At 46.5% G+C, this 25,668-nt stretch overlaps 1 protein-coding gene across 1 annotated transcript in view; it reads right to left on the reverse strand.

Moving 5' to 3' along the window:
• IGDCC4 (immunoglobulin superfamily DCC subclass member 4) overlaps nt 1–20,315 on the reverse strand; it is a 120,450-nt gene extending 100,135 nt beyond the window's left edge. Inside the window, exons 1-2 of the mRNA XM_065412726.1 lie at nt 20,237–20,315; nt 19,360–19,689 (exon numbers count right to left, since the gene is read on the reverse strand). Of these exons, the coding sequence (XP_065268798.1) occupies nt 19,360–19,689; nt 20,237–20,315 (409 nt within the window). The remainder of the gene's footprint in view (nt 1–19,359; nt 19,690–20,236) is intronic.
• Between the last annotated feature and the right edge of the window lie 5,353 nt (nt 20,316–25,668).

Genomic DNA, 25,668 nt, shown 5'->3' on the forward strand with positions numbered 1-25,668 from the left:
TGGAACTCTGTTGCTATGCCAAGCATAAAATTGTACTCAGCAGGCTCAACTTTTATCTGCCAAGAGTGATCCTTTAACATTAGTGTGAAATTATTTGTTAGGCTGATTTATTACTCTCCTCAAAAACAAGAATTCTATTGGTTTGTAGTTTACAACATTTTACAAAAATAAGACAATTTTTGTGTTTCTGATCCTGGAACCAGTTTAAAGTGTGGTATGGTTTTTAGTTTACTACATTTTTTAGACCATATTCATGCTAAAAATGAAAGGTCCAAAGGGCAAAATGTGTGTATTGCATAAGTGGGCCTTTTAAAATATTGGGTTTCACCTGTTTTCGTGTGCAAATATCATTAATTTTTTAAACAGACAATCTGATGCACATGCAGGAGAGCTCACTCACCCTTGGAGCGCCCCCTCGTGTCAGTGTGGGATGTTGCTGCTATCTTCCGCTCCAGCTCCTCCTGCAGGCCGCCTGCCTCTGGCCAAGTCACCTAATTTCAGACCCCTCCCTCCTGGGCAGGGCCGTCCCTAGGGCGGGTGCAGGGTCTGGGGCAGAAGTGACGGATTCGTCTCTTCCGGGACCAACCACACCGGCCAACGCACCGCCCACGGGGCCCGGAGCAGTCGCCACAATTCGCCCTACCCAAGGGACGGCTCTGCTCCTGGGACATCACAGACAAACCTGAACAAAACCGAACAATTCTTCTGCCTTCTTGGGCTACTGAAGTCTTCTCTTCTCTGCTTACAAACCCTGTCTCAGGGTTCCCGCCTACAGGTGCCTACTCTGCTCCATGTAACTTTCCCCCCATTGGAGAGTCCTGCCTTCTCCACAGTCTCTCCCTAGAACTTGCCCCTTTTCTACATGGCGCACCACTGGGACCAATTCTGTTCTGGCGGCCTTCTTTAGTCTGCCGACCCCAGGCCTTTCCGGGAGGAGAGGCGGGAACTCCCTAATTCCTCTTTCCTAGGCTTCCCTCCGGGTGTGTCTACACTGCACTTAAAAACCCACAGCTGGCCCATGCCAGCTGACTCGGGCTTAGGCAAAGGGGCTGTTTAATTACGGTGTAAACATTCAGGCGACAGCCTGGGTTCCAGGAACCTGTGAGGTGGCAGGTCCACTTTCAAAGCACCCAGACCACCCGGACTCTGCTCCTGCAAACCAAGGCTGCAGACCGGGGGTCCTGGCCCCGGCACCTGTGCATTTGCCCTCTGACGTACAATCTACTTTTCCCTGGCAATATGGAGGATGATGGCGCAGCCCAGCTTCAGAAGCACTGAGCCCGAGGCCACAATGTTTCTAACAGGACCCACGCAATGCAATGGGATCCAAGCACACTTTAAGGTCCTCCCCTTTGGGCGTTGATTTCTGCTGGCTGTGTGGTGAAACAAGAAATCACAAGACAAAGCAAATGCAGTGGGACTTCGCTGGAGAAAGAGCCACGTAAGAACTGTTCCTCTGTGGGGTCGTACCGCATTTTGCTAAGAGTCCCACTGAATTCAGTACGTACAGTACTCCTCAGGGGATGTCAGAGTTTCAAAATCTGGCCCTGAGGTAGGATCCAGGGCCGAAGCCTGCACAGCACCATTCCCCATTTTACCACAAGGCCATTTTTCAGGGCCCCGGGGTCAGGAACTGGTTAAGTCCTCCAGGAATATACTCCAGTGGAAAAATGAATGGTGGTTCACTGCAACACTATGGGCATTGAAGAAGCAAGGTGACTGGCATAGAGCGGTGAAAGACATGAATGTATTCAGCATTCTTTAAACCACTCTGTCAGGTTTAGGTGGAAGTTTTCATTCAGCCTTGCAAATCTGTCGTGAAAATTGACCAGCCCAGCCATAAAACCTACTTTCCCTCCCTTCCCAGGATGATGGTTAGAACGAAAAACTTCGTATTTTACTCTCCAGTCGCCAAAGTTACACACTGCAGGTGAGCGAGTGCCGTTCTGCAAGGCTGCCTTAATGTAAAATGGCAACGCACGCTGCACTTCTATTAATGGCACATTCAAACCAAGCACACGACCCTCCACTGACATTTTACACTCAGCTGGAGCTAAGCCCCCACTGATCATACTTTTAACCCTGTCTCGAGAGGTGACTGCGGTACAATGACATGCCTCTATCCCACCCTTCTCCCCAAAGGTCACTCTCATCAGTACAGAAGGCTCTGAGCTTGGAGAGGTTCCCTGCCAGAGACATTATGCCCTGGTCAGAAAATGTAGTCTATGCATGGAATTTCAGCCTTCTCAAAATGCCTCTCTGGTCTTTCGTGCTGCATTTTGCCACCAAATTCTGTCTCCGTTTATTTTCTCCCTTTGTTCCTTTTATAATCATTAGTATTTATTTTTGGATGGTGGCATCCAGAGGCCTCAGCTGAGACTGGGGCCCCATTGGGACACTGTGGAAACACAACCCCAGCCAGAACAGCTTACACTCAAAATAGACAAGACTAGCAAAGAGTGGGAGGGGAAACTGAGGCCTAGAGAGATGAAGTGACTTGCCAGAGGTCACCCAGTAGGCTAGTAGCAGAGCTCGGAATGGAACCCAGATCTCCTGAGCCCTAGCCCGATGCCCTCTCCATGCTACCTGGCTAAGTTTTGTAGGATCTGCTCCTGCTTCTCTTGCACACACCTATCTCCCAGCAACTAGAAATGATAGGCAGAGACTTTGACCTTTAGTTTTCTGCTTCCAGGTCAGGTAACATCTGATGACTGTCCTGTGGCCTGTGTAATGAGTCGGTAGTCTCAGTAGAGGTCCCCCAAAACCCAACTGCAATAACTGAAGTGGTAGTAGGCAATCTGTTCCGACACCAAGGAGTAAATGGAGCAAGGAGTGAAACTACCCTCTCATGCTGGAAGTGCTCATTCCAGGATGGGTTAGAAGTAAACTGGCGGGCAAGGAGAGAAACTTGCACAACCATTCCACAGCCTGTTCTGCAGTGAGGACTTTGCTCTCTGGGATCTTTCCTCAACACTTAAAATGTTCTATGACTCTTTTTGGGGGGGAAAAAGTGACTCCAATTCTGCATTAATATCAGTGGACCTGCGATTTAACTACAACTACTATTCCTTTAAGCAACTGGAACATAGGAGAGACAAGCCTACAAGCAAGTTTGTTTCAACTCCTATTGTAAGCTTGTGTGACCCTCCTAACACAATTGCACTACACCCGTAACACAGATTACACATCATGCATATAACGTGGCACTTCGACACCCATTTTCAGCTTCTGCCAGCAGAAACGTGATACACGACAGCACCATTCCTTCCAGACACAGCAAATATGTTCACCCAACAGCTACAATTACTGTAATTTTATAGATCCTCCCTCGCAAAACTGTTTAAAGTAAATTAACAGCTTTCACAAATGTCGTGATTAACAGGTAGAGAGAGAGAACTTTCTGCAGCAAAAACAACACACACCATAGTTTCACTTTGAGGGTATTTAGGGCTCTGAGAAACCTGCAAATCTAATTAATTGACTAAACATCTATTTACATAGTAAACAGACTTGAACTAGAAGTCATCACAGATCAGCCAGGTCTCATTTGTAACAGTAACCCCTAAAATCAGTGTATTGACTCTGCCATGTGGCCAGGGTATATAACCTTTTGTATCCCTGATGCATGGCCATGTTATATGCAGTGTTGCTGTAGCCACATCAGTCCCAGGATATTAGAGAGACAAGGTGGCTGAGGTAATATCTTTTATTGGACCAACTTCTGTTGGAGAGAGAAACAAGTTTTCGGGCCCAGACCTGAACAAGAACTCTTGTGTGGCACGAAAGCTTCTCTCTCTCTCACCAACAGACGTTGGTCCAATAAAATATAGTGCCTCACCCACCTTGTCTCTCTTGCATGTCACACATTGACTATGTTGAGTCCGAACCTTTGACAAAAATGAGATCACCTGACTCCATTCGTTTGGAAATAAAGCTTCCAGGGAAGTCCAGGAAGTGTTGCCAAATTTCCCAGGGAGCATTGCAGAGAACTCAGAGAGGGTGAAATATCTCACACTGCTGCATGAGGCAGGGTTCAGTATCCGCTGTCTCCAGTGGCCACTGCTACATCATCTACGCTACAAAGACTGAATTCAAAGCCCAGTCCTACAGCGAACATAGTTCCCTAGATGCCATCGGCCGGCTAGGGCTACTTCTGAACCCAGATGGCAAAAGAAGAAATCCAAGCAACTATCCACCACCTTTCCCATTTAGAAAAGGACAGATTACATGCCACATACACACTTGGATTCCTGGATCTAGGTGGTCCCATCAGAGAACAAGTCTGAATTCAACGGCACAATTCTATCGGGCCACTGGTCTGGAATGCAAACTGGCCAAACGTTGGACAGAAGCGTGAGCTCTCCTTCCTTCCAGACTGGGGGTGCAAAAAGACCCAGGCAGCTGAGAATTCTGCATCGAGGAAGAACATCCTTCCCCTGCCGTTGTCTTTCATCCTCTGAAAGGCAGCAAGATTTCGGAAGAATGTAAAGGTTCTGTAGCAGGACGTTTGCATTCTGCTGACTCCAGTAGCTGAACCTGGGGATAAAATGGCTTTCTATGATGCGAGTCTGTCCAAAGGCAGCAGAGACTTAAATGCTGCCAGCCTTTGTAGGGTTAATGAAATCCACATGCCGCATAAAATGGAGCATTGGTTCAGGTGCAATTTTTGGTCCTACGTCAGCCCCACAAGGCTTTAACCATAGGAGAGGGTCACAGCTGCATCAAAACAAAGGTGTCATAATTACACTGTCAGCTTCAGAAACGTTTCTAGCCCTGAAGCCTGTCTGTGGAACAGCCGGGTTCTTTTGCATCCAGGCCATTGCAATGGCTGGTCTTCTGAGAAAGCTGCTCAGAACCTCCTAGTCACTCCTTCCCAAAACAGAAGTGTGGGAAGGTGCCCGATGAAATTAAAAGGCATTTGAACCAAATAACGAGACGAGTTTATTTTTAAAGGCAATGTATAAAGAAACCACACAACTGTCTGTCCCAGGATACTGTCCAGTTTCAAAAACGTTCCGACGTTTCTAACAATAATATCAGCCGTTGCAATTACACTAGTGAAGATACAAATCCTACAGGCTTTCAATACCGGGGCTTCAGGGTATATAATGAGCTCACCAGCTTGGGAGCCAGGAAGGAATTTCCCCTGTGCTATAGCACATTGTGCGGGTTTCCACCTTTCTTTAAAGCATCCAGTCTCAGCCAGACAGACGGGATGCTGGGCTACGTGGACCCAGGCTCTCTTCTGATGGAGAAATTCTTATGGCTTTACATAGGACAGGTACATACATCTTGGCAAACCAGATCCCACAAAGGAGATCAACTTTTGTCAGACTTGTCCTCTTCTCTTCTAACAATAGCTGACGCAACCCTATAAATTAAGGGGAAAAATGCTAGGTCCTTCCTGCTGACACTGGATTCCTTGTCACCTGGCCAGGCCTGAACATAGCTTCCAAACTTAATCTCTTTCACACGTTCCTGGTGAGACAGACTGTCTCCTCTGATCGGTCCCTTTGCGACTCTCGACTCATTTCCGTCTGATACTTTCCCTTCTCCAGTGTGGGAGCCAAAAGCCCTTAAATGTCACAGTGGTCCCAAATTTCTGGGACTATTTGGAGAAAGGAGCGGACTCCTGAGAGCCTGCACCACAGCCACTGTCTCAGGTTTCCAGCAGAATCCCTGTGAGTGGCTTACTGACTCCGCAGGAGACATGTGACCTGACCGGCCCACTTAGCCAGTGCGCACTGTCGGGAGTGAAATATACCATGCAATAGATTTCTAGGCAGCAAAGATGATCTGCTTAAAGTACAGGACTGGGAGGCAGGAAGAGATGTGGTCTATCCCAGGCTCTGCTACAGCCTTGATGTGTTACTTTCAGCAAGCCATTTAAGACTCATCCAACTCCCAATGAAGCCATAGTCTTTACACTGATTTCAGTGGGCGTTTGACCAATCCTCCTAGCTTTAGTGCTTTGCTTTGCTGCTGAAGATATTTACCTACCTCACACGGCATCATGAAGCTAAATTCATGATAAGCAGCTGGAGATCTCTAGATGCTTTATGAGGGCCAAGTACTGTCATTATTATTATTATTTGCATCATCCTATTGATCAAAAAAGAGTCCCCGAGCCACATTCAGGATCTGCAGCACAGACTCATCTAATGACAGAAACCCACCACCTTCCAGGAGAAAAAGGTTGCTGGCTGACGTCTTCTCTCCCTCGTCTTCCAGACAAGTCTTGTTCTATCGCCTAACATTAATCAGCCATGGCCGACGCAATCAGTATGAAGAATAACTCCATCGGCATGTAAACAAGTTCTGATAGACCACAGCGCTCTATTCCGCTTGCACAGAAACAGATCCCTTGGAATACTCCACTCAGACGAAACGAATGCTAATGTCGCAAACGCTTCTCTCCGGCCTGCAAAACAAAATGAGCTGGGGGATGCATTTCATTAATCAACTTCCTCGTCACCCTCGATTCAGAAATAAATAGGTTATGTCAGGTGCAAATGCTCACGGAAGCAGCAGCACTTTCCCCGGGCAGATGGTAATAAAATGAGACATATGAATGCACACATGAAGAGCGACAAGTCTTAGACAGTTCATCTGAATTTGGATGCCATGTGACAGAGCACGGCAAAGGACGGGGGGGGGGGGGGTGTCTTTCCCCATATTCTTACAAATATCCATTTTTAAAGATCTAGAAACAAAAATTTGGGGTTGTTTTTTTTTTGTTTGTTTGTTTTTTTAAGGATATTCCGGTCACTGAGCCGGTATTTTTTCCATTGGTCTCCCCTACAGGGCACCAGTCAAAAAAACCAGATCAGTTAAATTGTAAGGCACATTGCTGTACCATACGGTGCAAATTTTTAGCAGTGAGGGTAATTAATCTTGGAGATAATTTACCAAGGGATGTAGTTGACTCTCTATTGTTTGGAGTCCTTAGCTCAAGAGAGGCCATCTCGTCTACGAGATACGCTCTAGTTCAACCACAAGTTCCTGGGGTCGATGTGGGAGGTGCAAGGCTGATGTTATACCGGGGCTGCGGGGGTGTCAGACTAGATTATCACAATGATCCCTTGTGGCCTTACATGCTGTGACCTATGTTCTACACAGCTGATTTGCTTTTAGAATCTTTGAGTAAAATGAAGTGCTGTGTAAGGTGAGGAATTTACTGTCCAATCGGAGAGAGGCGTAAGGCAGACAGGCAATCCTGCACTGCCAGGGAGAAGGGCTGAATTGACCCAAGGTGGTTTTCCCATCTCTAACCGTCATTTACCCTGTGTCTGTCTGCACTATACCGGTCTGTCTCCTGTCCAATCCCCGGGATTTCACAAGCCCAAAAAGTCACCCAGTTTATTAAATACTGCTAGTAGCTATTCATCTGGCTCTGCAAATGTATGCGGAAGGAAGAGAAAAGGGGAGAGAAACCGGCCTTTGGGACCCTGTATGCTTAATATTTCCTAAGCAAACCAACTGGTTCACATAGACCCTACCTAAACTGATAACCAAACAACTATGGCTCCAATCCTGCAAAGATTTTATGCACTGTGAGTAGCATTTGACTTGGGTGGGACTACTCACACAGCACACGTTAAACATGTGTTGCACAAGCTCAGGGTCTATTTACCCTTCTACTAGAGTAAGTGTGTTCCAATGGGTCAAGCACAGGTCTGGATGTCAGGACCCCTGGCTTCCATTCCTGGTCCTACTGAAGATGCTGGGTAAATGCAAACCAATCTGTGCCTCAGTTTCCCCAGTGGCAAACGGCTAATATTACTTACCTGCCTCACATTCATTAACCGTCGTTAGGATCACAGGACGAGAGGTATTATAGCACAGAAAAATATTACTGCATTCACATTATTTTCTAACCTAGCTTAGTTTTTAAGTCAAGGACTGGTTATTTACTGGCTCTCACATTCTTAAAACAGCTCGGAAGGCAATTTCCAAATGCGAGGGACTTTAATCTAGGATATTACGTTGTTTTATTATATTAATGCCTCAGATCTCGAGAGATCTTTTTCTGTGCCTGAAACGAATACCAGCCTGAACTGGAAAGCCCTTCCTTTCAGCTCTGCTTCCTTTTATAAATGGATAGTCACCTTGCGAGACAGCACAGACAGCGTAGAATCTTTGCAACTAAACAGACAGCTGCTACCGCTTTTTACTGCCCTTCACTGTCTAGAAGTTTTCCCCTCGAGTTCAGAAGGGGGCCGTACAATATACAGCGACTGCTCCTCCTCCTTACCGTCTCGTCAAAAGACACTGGGATAAATTCTGCCCCCAGTAATACCCAGGCAAGCTCCTTGGCATCCAGCGGTCTAATCTCACTAGGTGCTCAGAAAGTCGCCGGCGTGGACCCCTACAGCAGAATGCAACCTGTTATTTCCTGCCCTTTTTTTCCAACCTCTCTAGGTCCCGCCCATGCTCCTTCTCTGGGTATGTCTTCGCTGCACAGTTCACCTCGGTCGGAGTGCCTCTCACTGGACAGCAGCTGAGTTCTTAGACATCAACGCCTCTCCTCGAGGGGACTGGAGAATGACGCCTCCAAACTAACAACACAGTGTCAGAGTGGGGTTGCAACCCCCGCTGCTCAAAGACACCCTTTAAAAGCAAGACCAATACATCTGTTACAGTTCAATCCAGTCCGAGGGATTACTCTGACTGTAAAAATAAAGGAAGCTCTGGAAATGAACATTATTAAGATATTCTGGATGTGTGCCCACCCTCTGCAATTCTAATCTGTCCTGCATTGGAAGCCGACCGTCCTTAGGGGGCCACATATCTCGGGGGTTGACAACAGCTGGAGGCTTGAGCGTTTATTGTAGTCACTCAACACGGGACAGCTTTTTTTTCTTTAACTTTTTACAGAAAGGTCAGTAAAAAGAACCAGGCAGAATGGGACGAATCTAGAGCCGGGTTCTCCACACGCACCCACATGCAGAAATAAGCAAAAACTGTCATTTTTGGACAAAACCTCGAACTCTTCTGCAGAAAGCAGACACTTCTCATGGCGAGCTGAAAACCAGTTTCAAAGGGAAATGTTCAGTCAGCAGCCCTACAGAAAGCTGCTTTGCTGAATCCTGGCTCTGGGACCAAGGCGGCTTAGAAGGAGATTGGGTCGGAAGGCCTGAGGGGCCAATCGCTGCCAGGCCCGGGTTGTGCATCTCCTTGGGAAAGGTCACACTGAGCACTGGAAACCTGAAACTCGAACATTGGGGCTTGCTGTTGTTTTTCTCTTGGGCCTGGTCTACGCTGGGGGGTGGGGGGGTGGTCGGTGTAAGATATGCAACTTCAGCTACGGGAATAGCGTAGCTGATGTCGACATATCTTATTTCGACTTACCTCCCGTCCTCACGGTTCGGGATCGACGGCCGCGGCTCCCCCGTCAACTCCGCTACCGCCGCTCGCCCTGGTGGAGTTCCGAAGTCGACAGGAGCACGTTCAGGGATCGATATATCGCGTCTAGACGAGACACGATATATCGATCCCCAATAGATAGATCGCTACCCGCCGATCCGGCGGGTAGTCTGGATGTACCCATAGTCTGAGCACGCGGATTCTCTGTGCTTCGGCTCCAGCCTTTGAGGACAGCTCTTTCCCCATCCCCCACCCTTTTCTTTAGGTCGAGAAACCTGCCTGCCCATTTCTGTGTATTTTCGCCTCCACCTGGCAGGCATTGGCAATGAGTCAGAAGCAAACCTAGGCTCTCCTCACTCTTCAAGAGGGGCAGAGCAGGGGTCGGGTTTGCATGCTGGGTCACAGATCTCCCTTGCGTACGTGAATGGTTTTCCCCTCCACCCCTTTATACTTTCCATGCTTTGCACCAAATTACCTGGAGTCGAGGTGAGGGGCAAATATCACCAGTGTATCCTGGGAGAGATGTAGCGAGGTTGATTAGTTTATAACCCTATGAGGCCTGAAGCCTAAGGACCTATCTTAAGGTCTAAATAGCCTCTAATGTGACAAGACAAGGGTGCGTTCTGTGGGTTCTATATTCTAACATAGGCACCTTAGCTGGATGCCCAGCTTCCACATTTGGGCAATCACATTGGCACGTGGGCACCCAAAGGTGCGGACTCGAGCGTGAGGCCTCTACTGCCAATTCAATCTACGAGAAGGCGAGTGGACAGCAGGGCGCAGAATCTGGCGCTGTGACCCGCGTTTCTGAGGATAACGCAAACAAAAGATTTGATGCAGCCAAGTCTTACTCTGCAAAGTGGAGGGTCTGTTTACATCTCTTCCTAGCATGGTGCGCACACCACAGGGAGCTTGAGAAGTCAGATTGCTCCCTCAGTGTTGGGCTGGATTCGTGGACCTTGCCCGGTCGAGCAGTCTTGAGGATAAAAGCACCGCCTGGTTTTCTTTGGCACCTGCAGTCAGAGTTACTGAACTAGAGGAACGAAGAGCTTGGGACCAAAATCCATTATGCCTTTCTCAGCTACTTCCCAGGGCGCCTTAAAACACTACACCCGGTGCCTGAGGACATCAGCATGTCTGCAATAAAGCTCCCACTTTACTGCCAGCTTGGACTCTCCTCAAATCTCTTTCCCTGCCAAAGATTAAGCCCCTGCCCTGCTGCTACCTAATGTAGCGAAGGCGGAGCTGAGCTTTCACAAGCAGAAGGCATCACTAAAGAGGAGACACCTGACACCCAACCCAAGAAGAGCTTGCAGCCTACATGGAGAGAGATCACTGGCTCCCAAACGGGGCCTCAGCCTCCAAACTAAACAACCATGTGCTTTTACCAGTTCCATCAGGTCCTGGCCCATTCAGTGTTGTTTTCCAACCTCGAAATGGCCAGCAAAATTCCCCAGACTATTTCCTCATGAGAATTGCTTCATCAGCATCTTTAACTAATTAATCTGGGGGTAGATCTTCCACTCATATAAGCTACCGTTGCTCCATTGACTTCAGTGGGACTATGATAATTTACACCAGCCTCTTGGTTTTCGTTGGGGCTATAGAGAGCTCCCACAGACTCATAGAATATCAGAGTTGGAAGGGACCTCAGGAGGTATCTAGTCCAACCCTCTGCTCAAAGCAGGACCAATTCCCAGATAGATTTTTGTGCCAGATCCCTAAATGGCCCCCTCAAGGATTGAACTCACAACCTTGTGTTTAGCAGGCCAATGCTCAAACCACTGAGCTATAGCTCCAGTAGTAGAAGCTCTTAGCTCCCACTGCACTCCATACTGGCCTGACCCTACCCTCCTTAGTAATGCAAGTGGCCCCACTGAAGCTACATGCATTAGTAATAGAATAGGATTGGACCCATCATGCTTCTATGATTCTATGCTGCAGTAGCTACCACTGGATCAAGATGGAATGACCAGCTGCAGCCTAATCCCAGTTTCAAATTTGGCAGAAGTGTACACGCAGTGGACTCCAAGCATTTCAATGGCTAGTCTGAAAGGCCCTTTCCAAAGAGACCCCCCCATCTGGAGTTTAAAACAAGCCATGGCCCGGGGACTGCCTTTTAAAAAAATCCATTCTCCCTCATGGCTCACTCACCAGTGCTGGAATTGTCAGCACCAGTTCATCTGGCCCTCCCAGAATCTCAGTGTACAAACCAAAACGCATGCTCGAGAAATTATTGTGTGTTTGGGGTCAGACACCTGTGCACAGCAGCCAGTTACGTGCCAGGCAGTGCTGTGTAGAAATGCACAACGTGGGTCAAATTTAAGTTGCTTTTTAAAGGTAGTTTATTCTATTTCCACAGCGCATCTGGGAGTCTGCAGCAGGCTATCATTATCAATTCCTCAGAAAACACGAAGAGTCAGTCTTCCCAGCAGCCCTTATAGTTATTTATGCCGGCACATACCATACAAGTCACTTGGCCAGCCTGACCAGTTCTGCCCAGATTGGCACCACTAACTGCAACATCCAAGATGAGGTTAAGAAACAAATACACAGGGCAGGCAGAAACAAGAAAAAAAAGAGTGTGTAGCTACTTTGGAACTTTACAAGTAAAATCTTCCTGTAAATCCTTACTGCTTTATTGAGGGTTATCCATTTCCAAGAACACTAATACATTTACAGTAACTTATTACCAGCAACCTGTTATTGAGCAATGCCAACTTCAGAGCAACCCAGATGTAACTAGTGTAAAAGTAACTGTTTGTAATTACAGTTACTGGATCTCCCAACCCAGCTATAATTAAAAGGACACCACAGATTTAGTTTTGGCCCAATATTTAGATTTTGTTAAATTATTTTAAGAAATCTAATATTAATAGAAATGTTTTCATATCTTTAAAAAACAATGAAAACAGTTTTTGGTTGGCTTTTTGTCTGGGGGAAGGGAGAGATATTTAAACACGGCTGTAAAATGTTGAGTCCTAAAGCACTACCATCAGTACTGTGTGAGTGCACCCGTCTGTCCGATTAGCCATTCTGCACTCAACTCCATGATATCTGAGCACTTTGGGACGCCATTGTATTTTCCTTGGTTACATTTTCTGTTTAGTTCAATGAAACATTACTAATGGTCATCGGTGTTCCTAAGAACTCGTTTTACAAAACGTAGGGGGTAACTTCACCTGCCAGGGAACCCGGTACTGTCAGGTCTCACTAATTCATCTAACATACCAGTTAGAACAACCCCGCCTCTTCTCTTTTTTGCCTGCTTTTTGCACAGATTGACTCAAGGAGGAGATATGCCAATGAAGGTCTCCCTTTTTAAAGGGAAACACACACCTCCCATACTAGCCTATTCATGACAAGTTCGAGTACAACCCTCAACGTTCAACACTTCTAATATTTGGTTTCCTTTTTGCAGTTTATGAGTAATGCTGTTAGTGTACTGGGCCCCGTCCTGCCAGGTGCCAATCACTGTGAACTACCTCCCTGTAAGAACCCATTGCTTTCAGTAAATCTATCCATTCCATCATATATAGGGTCCTTCAAGTTTTATACATGTAACCAATGCTTATTCTGTGTGGCACTCTGTCTCCCTCTACTGGTGGCTGGGGCACAGATAGAGGTTGACCTGCTACAGCTGTGATTAAAAGAACAGAGGCCTTTTAGCGCTGACAGTAGAAAACGCAATATTTAAGACTCAGAAGTCCTTGGTTTGGATCCCCACTTAGGTTGTCAACCCACACAGATGTGTCATGTTACATATAAATCAATTAAACTGTTAACGTTTTCTTATAACATGTTTTCTGTCGTTCGTGGTGTAGATTTTTTTTAAAGTTACCTATGTGTTTGTATAACACGTAGCTCAATGGGACCCTCTGTTGTAACTGTGGTCTTTAGGAACAACCATAATACAAATAATAATAATTAGCAGGCAAATGCTCACATTAAAGGGATACCATTAATCTGAAATCAAGTAACTTTAAGAGCAGATTGTGTTTCCAACCCTGGCTCACCTTGCCAAGTTTTGTGGTTGCACAATTTCTATTTCTTGTGTTTTCCATCCCTTACTGCCATGTGTGGGGGGCATGGATCAGCATTCATGTCGCACTTCATCTCAGTATCCGGGTGGGCCAGGGAAGCTAATGATCCAACCAGCAGAGCAAATTTGGTGATGAATCCCGGTCATGTGCCACCTGAGGCATGTTGCGCAATCACTAAGAAGGGGGGAGGGATAGCTCAGTGGTTTGAGCATTGGCCTGCTAAACCCAGGGTTGTGAGTTCAATCCTTGAGGGGACCACTTAGGGAATCTGGGGCAAAAATCAGTACTTGGTCCTGCTAGTGAAGGCAGGGGGCTGGACTCAACTCAACTCAATGACCTTTCAGGGTCCCTTCCAGTTCTATGAGATAGGTATATCTCCATATATTATTATAAAATGACTGTCGTGTGAAAACCCAAAACAAATTACAGGGGAGAGCATCTATTCAGGAGAAAGAGCAACACTGACTAACTGAGAAAACAGACCCAAATATTGTTCTCTAAGTTCACGGTACTAGTAAACAACAGCAGGCAAACCATTTTGAGAAAAGTGTGATTTTCAAATTGACAATGTCTTTAAAATTATTTGCTCTTGAAACTAGCGCTGTAATTTACAACAAACTGCCCGGGTAGGACAGATGCATTGATTTTTATTGTACATTTTGCAAAAGTGCCACTTAGCTTCTCTCCATTATTTACCAAAGCATGTCTCATTCACGGTGTTAAAGAGGTAACTGTTAGATAAGGAACCACAGAACAAACAAACAAAAAACCGAAAGCCAACCAACCACGCACCACGTTATCGGTCACGCCTTTCTATGGATTAACGCTTGCATACAATCAAATTACTCTTGGTGCAAGAGTCTTCTGCTCTGCAGCACTTGTCATCTGAAGCCACTTTTGATTGAAACTGGCCTGCAAGCAGCTCCCCATTCCCGGCCTTTAAAGGCATTTCTGAATACGCAGGCTCTGGCTCTCTGCGGGCTGGCAGGGGTTATGTTCGTGCACTGGCCCAAGCCCGAGCACACTTGCAGATCCCTGAACCCAGAGAGGGTCATCCTACAGGGCTGAGCAGCACAGAAGCAGGCGAGACCCTTTCTGGGCACGAAAGGGGAGGTTGGCACGGTAATTTCCTCAGGTGGCACCCCAGTGCACAATCTGGCTTCTTGCAGTTACAACAGTGCTTCCGGATCTTTCGCTCGCTGACATTTTTTCGTTGCCACCTGTGCCAGGATCTCACAGAATTGTTCTTCCCGCCCTGTCTTGAGACTCTCAATCCCATTGTGGTTTCTCTTTCCATTTTTGAGACCCCCCCAGACCCATTCATTATCATTTGCTGTTCTGGATGCGTAGCTCACCCATGCCTTCCTCTCAGCCCATACAGAGACAGTGTGCAATGTGCCCCCTCTGGGCCCTATCCAGAGGATGCGACTGTTACATCTATCAACTAGCTCAAGCTGTAGAGACACCGACTTTTAGTTCTGGTGATCCCCGGTTCAATCCGTAGCAATAACCAAGCAGGCAGCCACCACAGATGCACACTGCTTATATCAAGCGCCCTGCAGTTCTCGATCCCTGCATTATAACTTACATGCAGCTCAGCTGATTGAGGCCCTAGTTTAAAGATAGCCCATATTCAACCTACTGTGGCTCTGATGAAGTTTATAATGCACCTCTTCTCCTGCTGCTCTTCACATAGCTGTATCTCAGAATCTTTGGGGAGCTGAACATGCCCTTCTTGTTCCTTAAAAGTGCTGTTAGGAGGAGGGACCAGATAGTTAATTAGGCTGGCCAAAAGAGAATTGGAAAAGCAACTAGCTAAAGACACAAAAACGAACAGCAAAAAAAAATTAAGTACATCAGAAGCTGGAAGCCTGCCAAACAATCTGTGGGGCCACTGGATGATCAAGGTGCTAATGAAGCACTCAAGAAAGACAAGGTCTTTGCAGAGAAGCTAAATGAATTCTTTGCATCAGTCTTCACTGCAGAGGATGAGGGGAAGATAAATAATAATAATTAATGGAGATATCCCATCTCCTAGAACTGGAAGGGATCTTGAAAGGTCATCGAGTCCAGCCCCCTGCCTTCACTAGCAGGACCAAGTACTGATTTTGCCCCAGATCCCCAAGTGGCCCCCTCAAGGATTGAACTCACACCCTGAGTTTAGTAGGCCAATGCTCAAACCACTGAGCTATCCCTATCCCACACTTGAGTCATTCTTTTTTCGGTGACAAATCTGATGAAGTCCTAGACTGAGGTGCAGCAGAGAAGGTTTTGGAACAAACTGATAAATTAAATAGTAATAAGTCTCCAGGACCAGATGGGATTCACCCAAGAGTTCTGAAAGAACTCAAATATGAAATTGCAGAACTACTAACTGTGGTATGTGATCTATTGTTTAAAGCAGCCTCTGTACCAGATGACTGGGGGATAGCTAATGTGATGCCGATTTTTACAAAAGGCTCCAGAGGCGATCCTGGAAATTTCACTAAACCTAATTTCAGGACCAGGCAAACTGGTTGAAATGATAGTAAAGGACAGAATCATCAGCCACATAGACGAACACAATTTATTAGGGAAGAGTCAACACAGCTTTTGTAAAGGGAAATCATGCTTCACCAAGCTATTAGAACTCTTTGTAAAGGTCAACAAGCATGTGGACAAGAGTGAGCCAGCTGATACAGTGTACTTGGACTTTCAGAAAGCCTTTGACAAAGTCCCTCACCAGAGGCTCCTAAGCAAACTAAGAAGTCATGGGATAAGAGGGAAGGCCCTCTCATAAAGCAGAAACTGGTCAAAATATAGGAAACAAAGAGTAGGAATAAACGGTCAGTTTTCAAAGTGGAGAAAGAGAGGTAAATAGCAGAGTCACCCAAGGATCTGTATTGGGACCTGTGCTGTTCAACATATTCACAAATGATCTGAGATATGGTGTGAAAACTAAGGAGGCAAAATTTGCAGATGATGCAAAATTACTCAAGATAGTTACGTTCAATGGTGACTGCAAAGAGTTACAAAGGGATCTCACAAAACTGGGTGACTGGCAGAAAAATGGCAGATGAAATTCAATGTTGATAAATGCAAAGTAATTCACACTGGAAAAAATAATCCCAACTATATTCAAAATGATGGGATCTATCTAAATTAGCTGTTACCACTCAAGAAAGAGATCTTGGAGTCATCATGGATAACTCTCTGAAACATCTGCTCAATGTGCAGCGACAGTCAAAAAAGCGAACAGAATGTTAGGAACCATTAGGAAATGGATAAGACAGAAAATATCATATTGCCCCTATATAAATCCATGGTACGCCCATGCATTGAATACTGGGTATGGTTCTGGTCGCCCCATCTCAAAAAAAGTATATTAGAAGTGGGAAAGGTACAGAGATGGGCAACAAAAATGATGAGGGATATGGAACAGCTTCCATAGGAGAAGAGGTTAAAAGGACTGGGACTCTTCAGCTTAGAAAAGAGACAACTAAGGGGGGATATGATCGAGGTCTATAAAACCATGAACGGTGTGGTGAAAGAGATTAGGGAAATGTTAATTACCCCTTCACATAACATGAGAACTGGGGTCACACGATGAAATTAACAAGCAGTGGACTTAAAAGAAACAAAAGTGCTTCTCATACAATGCACAGTCAATCTGTGGAACTCATTGCCAGGGGATATTGTGAAGGACTAAAGTATAACAGGATTCAAACAAGAATTAGATAAGCTCATGCAGGACAGGTCCAGCAATGGCTATTAGCCAAGATGGTCAGGGACGCAACCCCATGCTCCAGTTGATCCTAAACCTCCAATTGCCAAAAGCTGGGACTGGACGACAGGGGATGGATCACTCCAAATTGCCCGGTTCTGTTCATTCCCTCTGGGGCACCTGGCATTGGCCACTGTCAGTAGACAGGATACTGAACTAGATGGACCATTGGTCTGACCCAGTATGGCCATTCTTATGTTCTTATGAGATCAGTAAATTCCATCTGGTAGCTAGCAAGCAGTCACAGCAAGACACACTAAGGCCTTGTCTACACTTACCAGGAGTTCGACATTCAGCAATCGATGCATCGGCAGTCGATTTAGTGTGTCTAATGAAGACCTACTAAATCGACCACAAATCGCTCTCCCGTCGACTCCTGAACTCCACCTGAACAAGAAGCGCAAGGGGAATCGACAGGAGAGCGTCTCCAGTCGACATCGTGTAATGTGGACCCCGCGGTAAGTAGGTCTAAGTACGTCGACTTCAGCTACGTTGCTGAAGTTGCGTAACTTAGATCAATCTCCCCCTGTAGTGTAGGCAAGGCCTAAGTGTCAGTCCAATTTCCAGTATCCACATCATAGAAACCACCATCAAACAACTGACAATAATTGAGATCCTTAGTGCTACTGCAACCGAGGGAGAGAGGACTGAATAGTCATGTGGTCTAAATGATCCTCCAACCACGGGGGGGGGGGGGGGTCCCACTGGACAGGCACAGAGAGCAGAAGCTTGGACTCCAGTTCCTGTGCTAGACTGGTTAGATGAGCAAAGAGGGCTTCAGTCTCCACAAACGTCAATGCAAAACACTCCAAGGGAACTATACGGACACACACAGAGGTAACTTAAAAAAAAAAAAAATCACCACCATCAATGACAGAAAACATGTTATAATAAAATGCTAACAGCTTAACTGGTTACAGGTAACGTGACACACCTGTGTGGGTTGCCAACCCAAGTGGGGAACAAACCAAGGACTTCAGAGTCTTAAATGTTGCGTTTTCTACGGTCAGCGCTAAAAGGCCTCTGCTCTTTTAACCACAGCTGTAGCAGACTCATCAACCTCTATATGGGGCCCAGAGAGATGGGACCTACCATGGCACAGCAAGTAGTTTGCATCTAGAGCATGGAATTCTTAGGTAAGGAAGAGAAGTCAGAATGTCTGATGCCTTTGCATTATTCAAAGACACGCACAAACCTTATTCCCTTTCCCTTGCTCCCCAGCACAGTCTATTTCAGCATCCATTGTTCTAGAGTATTGTTTTCCCACTTCCCCCCACTCCTCCTTTGTGCTAATGTGTGAGCTGAATACACTAAAGAAAAGGAGAACGATCTTTAGGGGCAAGGATAGACCTTTCAAAGACTACAGCTCCTCTCACTTCCCCATATTTAATGAGCATAAAGCAGTGCTAATTATCTAGCAGATCCCAAAGGAATTAGGTAAATGGTGACATGCTAAGAAAATATTTTGACCTCTGATCTCATTATTCAGGCCCCATGTAAGTCATTCTCCTAGGTACTCTTCTTGCCATGTGTTGGGTAACACTAATTAATATCAACAGCTAATCAAAGTGCAGCTCGGGATGTGCCAGTATAATTATTATATATATATATATATATACACACACACACACACACACACACACACACACACCAGTATAATTCTTCTTAACAAGACCCAGCACCACAGTTTCTGTAATAACACTGGGGGGAAAACAACCAATCAAGAGACTGAATAAAGGAGGAAGGACACAAGGTTAGCACAGGACGGAACTGCTTTTTGTCACTGAAGAACTGCTAGAAGGTAGCAGATCCTCAATGGTGTAAGCAGGTATAACTCCATTGACTCCCACTGATTTAGACCAGCTGAGAATCTGGCCTTTGGAAATACAGTGCCTTCTGTATACAGACCGTGTGTCCTGACACAAAAGGACTTGACAAGATAATGTCCCAAAGGAAAAGCCTGGCTTTCTGAGAACAGGAGGGCCTTGTCAGGAGGGAATCTGGAAGGGTTCCATGGGAAATTAAAATGTAACTGGGAGGGGGGGAAAAGACGACGACGTCGTAACTTATTTTACAGACAATTCTGAGGCCTGCCAGCATTTAAAGGAACCACGTTTTCCTGGACAATTCTTTCTCCACTTTTAAGCCAGGCCGAAGAGTCTGTATCAATACCAGAAAAATACTTACTTGAAAATCTAACTGCAGCCGTTTGACTGGCAACCGCGCCTAAGGTGCTCTGGGAGACACAGGAGTAATTACCCTCTGCGCCAGTCCCTTCAGGATATTTACTCTCCTTAGCAGCAGCCGGGGACGATATGAAGAGTGATCCATTTGGAAGCACACGAAGGTGCTCCTGCTCCACTAATGGGAACCCATTCTTCTTCCACGTGATATTGATCAACTGCTCGACAGAAGCCAGGTTACAGTCCAACACCACGGCTTGGCTCGGCTCTAATGTCACCTTTGCAGAGGCAGCCCTGCAGCTCAGCTCCAGAGAATCCCCCTGCAACAGCTTCCCTGCAAGGAAAAGACATTTGGGTTGTCTCCTGATTTATACAAACAGATGTCACGGCACTTCGCGGTTAACGTGATCGGACATAAACACGCAAACTTCAGCCCTGCCAGGGGTCTGGCATCTGACGTGCCACTCACAAGTGGCAGCCCCCTTCGCACATCTCTCCCGCACAGCTGAGAGGTCACCCATTACACTGGGCTACAGGAATGACCTGCAGTGTCTCCTCTGGGCTACAGTGCCAGCCCTGCAGACAGCCTCGTAAGGCTGGTCTACACTGGGGGTGTCGATGTAAGATATGCAACTTCAGCTATGGGAATAGCGTAGCTGAAGTCGACGTAGCTTATTTCGACTTACCTCCCGTCCTCACGGCACGGGATTGACGGCCGCGGCTCCCCCGTCGACTCCGCTACTGTCGCTTGCCCTGGTGGAGTTCCGGAGTCGATGGGAGCGCATTCGGGGATCGATATATCATGTCTAGACGAGATGCGATATATCGATCCCCGATAGATCGATCGCTACCCACCGATCCGGCGGGTAGTCTGGACGTACCGCCTGCCTCTTGTGTTGCTACACCGCTGCTGGGGAAGGTGTATGCAGGAGGCAGCAGAGGTGGCAGTAACAGTAGCATCAGGCAGAAAAGACAATGGGGAGCCAGCAACAGTCTCTGGCTCTCGCACCTGCCTTCCAGACATCCCCACCCAGACACCCCAGCTACTGTCTCAGACACCCCAGCACCACCCACTTCCCCCCAGACTCCCTCCAGCATCCGCCCATCTATTCCTACACTGCCAGACACCCACTTACCTACCCAAGCTACAGGTGTCCAGTTCCTTGCAGCTCCTTGTCCAATCCCTCGCCCTCGCTAGGGGCAGGGCGTGTTGAGCATAACCTGATAATTATGGCTATGGCCAAGTATGTCAATTAGCCAAGACTTCTGCATGAAGTGTCACACATATCACTGCAGTTATGCCCTTAGCATCATCAGGCACAAATCTCACTGAAGCCAGCTTACCCCAGGGGCGGAACTCGGCTCAGCACGTGTAGGAATCTGCTTCCTACCAAACTTAATGACTCTTCTTCGCATAAGATGTGTAAACACACAGGAAAAGTCCTACAAAATTAAAGAAAATAAGAGCTTTCCCATGGGCTTTAACTACCTTATAAGATGTAATAGAGAATTATCTCCCCGCAATAGCATTCTATATGATGGCTAAAAGCCTATCGAAATTCGTTTGTGTTCTTAGATCCTGTAATTTTGTAGTGTAATTTTATAGTGTCATCCTACTGATTTCACCTTTACTAAGTTCTGTAGAACTTTTCCATAAAGAAGGGAGGCTTTTGCTGAGAATACCCAGCCACCCTGTTTAACCTGGATGCACATGGGGAGAGAGGCCATTTTCCGGTAGTCTACTCCTGTGGAAATTCTGCACCATTGCGCAATGCAGAATTTTGCAGAAATTAATGTTTTTGCACATAATTTCCTTTGCCCCTCCCCCAGAAATGGGCTGCAGTGCTGCTGGCCGCCACTAGGGGTTGCTAGACCCAGCAGAGCCCAGCTCACGCAGAGAAGACACTGCCAGGGATGTGGGGGGAGTGGGGGGGAAGAGAGAGTAGAAATTTCCTAGCAGCTACAGTTCCCCACAGGCCCTGAGGGAAGGAGAGGGCAGTGCGCAGGAAACTCCACACAAGCCTGGGACCCAGCAACTGGCTGTTTCTCCTTCTGGATCCCTGGGTGGTAGGGGGACGGGTGTCTGAGCTGGGGGGGGGGGGGGGGCACAGCTGGACTCTGGAGGGGAAGCGGTGTGGGTATCTGGGCTAGGGGGACCCCCACGACTGGGCTCGGGGGGGGGGTTCAGATGTATTGGCTGGGGGGCCCACGGTTGGACTCATGGGGAGGGGTTGTGAGTGTCTGGCCTCCCCGGCTGGGCTTTTGGGGGGGAACAGGGGGCAAAGAAACTGGAACTGGGTTGTCACAGGGGTTTCTTTAACTCTCTACTCCTGGGGAAATTTTTGCGTGAGTCTGTATTGTAACAGACATATTTACAGAGAGGTATTTTGAAATAAATTACCAAACTAATTGAAACTGGCGTGATTATGTAGTGTTATTTTGACAAATAAAATTTCCAGCATTTTGCAAAATTTTTAAATATTATGTGCAGAATTTTTATTGTTTTGGCGCAGAACTTTTAATTTTTTGGCACAGAATTCTCCCAGGAGTAGGTAGTCATAAGCCAAGACCTAACTTCAAGGGTGTTCAGAGCCCCCTGTAGAAGTAAGCACAAGACAGGAAGTTCAGATCCAGATTTGGATCCAAATGTAAATTGCCACAACATTCAGAAACAGGAGTCAGACCTGGGGATCTGATTCAGGCTTGTCACAATTTCTAACAGAATGGGTATTTTACATGTTTGCATTCAGAACTCCATCGCTGTGGGATGACTGGTAAAAAACAAAGAGCAAAAGCACTACAAAAGAGCCAAACCCCAACTAACATGGACGGGAGCAGAATCAGACCTAGATAGCTAGACATGAGTAGTGCAGCCTTCAGCTGACAACCAAATCTGCGTTACAAAAAATTCACCCAGAGAGATCTAACAGTAACAAGATCATGAACAAGGGCTGATTAGCGACGAATCACGAGAGAAACACAGCAAAGGCCAAGAGGGGAGGAAAAAGATGAAAAACAGGGAATACCCATTAAAGCAGGTGTTGGATAGCTGGTAATACAAGGCTTACGGTTTATCATAAGGTAAATGAACAGTCAAAAAAGAACAAGCAACAGAAAAATGGCCAAATTATCCATCCCACTGGCTTAGCACTCTAACCCCATGACGATCCATGCAAGTGGTTCCTAACGTGCTGTATCTCCACTCTCAGTCAAAAGGAAGGATGTTACAGCTACAAACTACTGGACACTGAGAAGACAGCATCATGTCTTAGGGCAGCCTGCTTGCCACAATGAGATCTTCGATCCGTTACCAGCGGTGAGAAAGTTCAATTGAACAGGTCTTGGTCTGGAAAGTTTCCAAACCAACACACACAATCCCACTTGCAAGAGAGTTCCACCTCTAGCAACAATGCCTCAGCATTTCCTAAAGAATATTGTCATTAATAAAATGCATTTGCTATTACAGGTCTCCAGAGACACTAAGTCAATGTTAGCTGGCAGCGCTGCTTCCACACACCAGCAATTTCAATCTCCACTGTGCTAGAAGCATCACATCCACTCTTTTTATGGCTCCCCTCCAAATTATTTTGTCACTGCTCCAATCGAAAATGTTTCCTGCCTCTATAACGAGTTTATCAACACTGGATATGAACCACATGGCTCCCTGCCCATCCCCTATCACAGAAAGCTACAGATTAATTTTATAGGAATTCAAACACCCTATTAAACCTTCTACTACCTACTGCTGATAAAAGGGCTGCATTTTAAAAGCGCGCACTTTAAGCATGCAATTAGGGGCAATGACACGCAAAATTACACATGCAGGGGAATGGAATTGTTTCTAGGCTTTGGAAGCCCCAGGTGCCACTGAAAAGAAGGAATTTGCACGGCCCAAGTGCACAGTTAATTTAGTGACCCCCTGCTGTGCAGAAAACCTGTCAGCTTGCAGCGAGCTCAGGGATAAGCATTTCTGCTCACAGAGGCCCGCTGATCCGCGGTCTCAGCTCAGAGTCACAGACATACGTGTTCTCCTCTATGCACTCTCCTACAGATTATAATGGTGCCTTCTCCCCCTTCATCCAAACAATGGCCTTTTGTAGCCAAGAAGAAAATTAACAGCAGGTTAAAAGGTTCTGATGATAAAGAAACTAATTTTCATCCAACCTGAAATATAAATTCCCCCCACCCCATGACCTCTTTAGTTCTTCACACCTGGAGTAGAGCCCTGCCCATGCCTCAGTGTACCTTGTGCCTTGCATCAAACAAACCACCACACCTGGTGTTTTCACAGTGCTGCTCTCCTTCGGGGCAGAGCTGTCTTATTACCCTTCCCATGTAATACACCCTGCCTGCCATCACCGGGGTGTGTGGAGGACTGAAGACTTTGAACACAGCCAGCACCGTCTGTGCTCAGGATAGTATCAGAGTTATTAGCAGGGTAAAACAGAATGAAAACACGCGATGCAATGATTTGGACCGCAACACAAATCCAAGGGCGGGGCTCTTGACAAGGGTAAATCATTTGTTATCCGAATAAATATGTGTCAGTGGATCAGAATGGGATGAACTGTTTCTCTTGTAGCTTCTTTTGGGCCAAAGTTCAACCAAGTGCTGCCCACCCTACCGGAAGCGCACAAGTATCTCACAGGACTGGGCCCTTTGGTGGCTATGATTGATGCTACTTTTCCATTTTTCATTACTAATTTTGTCCCTCACAAGCAGTGACACTAATAGAGGTCATAGCTGACTGAGTAGAGGAAGGATGGTCTAGTGGTTACAGTGCTAACCTAGGACTTGGAAGACACGGTGTTAACGGCCTGTTCTACCACAAACGGCCTGTATGACTGTGTATGCAGTGTAGTTGTAGCCATGTCGGTCCCAGGATATTAGAGAGACAAGGTGGCTGAGGTAATATCGGTTATTGGACCGACTGTAACCCACCAACCCCCTCTTCATGTCCTATGACTACACGGGTGTTAACAGGCCACTCTCCCTTGAATGGTCCTTTCCAATATGTGCTAACTACTTATGCTAAACAAGCTGTTCCATCTTGCACTTTGCTGTGATGCTGGGAGCTCTTTTCCCAGAGCTGAAGGACAGCTGTGTGTGGCTCAAAAGCTTGTCTCTCTCACCAACAGAAGTTGGCCCAATAAAAGATATTACCTCACCCACCTTGTATTACCTTGGGTAAGTCACTTAAGGCAAGTCTACACTTAAAACCCTGCATCGGCTGTAGCACTTTAACAAAGATGCTCTAAGCCGATGGGAGAGAGCTCTCTCATCAGCGTAGTTAACTCCCTGAGAAGCAATAGCTGTGTTGACAGGAGGAGCTCTCCTGCAGACATAGCACTGTCTACACAGGGGGGGTTAAATTGGTGTAACTATGTCGCCCAAGGGTGTGGCTTTTATGGTTTTAAGGGCGTATTATGGGTCTCACCAAATGAAATTAATAGGCAGCAGGTTTAAAACAAATAAAAGGAAGTATTTCTTCACACAATGCACAGTCAACCTGTGGAACTCCTTGCCAGAGGATGTTGTGAAGGCCAAGGCCATAACAGGGTTCAAAAAAGAACTAGATAAGTTCATGGAGGATAGGTCCATCAATCGCTATTAGCCAGGATGGGCAGGAATGATGTCCCTAGCCTCTGTTTGCCAGAAGCTGGGAATGAGCAACAGGGGATGGATCACTTGATAATTACCTGTTCTGTTCATTCCCTCTGGGGCACCTGGCATTGGCCACTATCGGAAGACAGGATACTGGGCTAGATGGACCTTTGGTCTGACCCAGTATGGCCATTCTTATGTTCTTTTTCACCCACCCCCCTGAACGTGTAGTGTAGTGTAGACGAGGCCTAAGTCTCTCTATGCCTCAGTTCCCCATATGTACAGTGGGGATAACAATACCTATCTAGATGACAATTACCAACTTCCCACAGGTATCCTTAGGCTAAACCCATGAACAATTGCCAGGTGCTCAGATATTAGGGTGGGGGGGGGAGGCTATAAAAGCACCTTAGATAAGCAGGTATTTTTGTTGCTGACTTTTTAAACGTTGGAGGAGGGAGGGCCACATAAACCTACGCACAACCTTGTGTGGGCCAGAGTCTACATATATTTTAATAAAATTTAAAGTCACCTGTATTGATTTATATTTTAAGTTCAGCTTGTTTCACGTGTATTTAGATAGGTTGTTCCTATGTACAGTATTTTCTGATACTTCCTTGTGTAAACTAAACTGATGTAAACACGACGACAAAATGCTAATGACTCGGCCGTTAGTATATTATGCTGAAGCAGGCCGCGGGCCTTATGA

This window comes from Emys orbicularis, chromosome 10, assembly GCF_028017835.1.
Source record: "Emys orbicularis isolate rEmyOrb1 chromosome 10, rEmyOrb1.hap1, whole genome shotgun sequence".
In the NCBI taxonomy this organism is placed as follows: Eukaryota; Metazoa; Chordata; order Testudines; family Emydidae; genus Emys; species Emys orbicularis.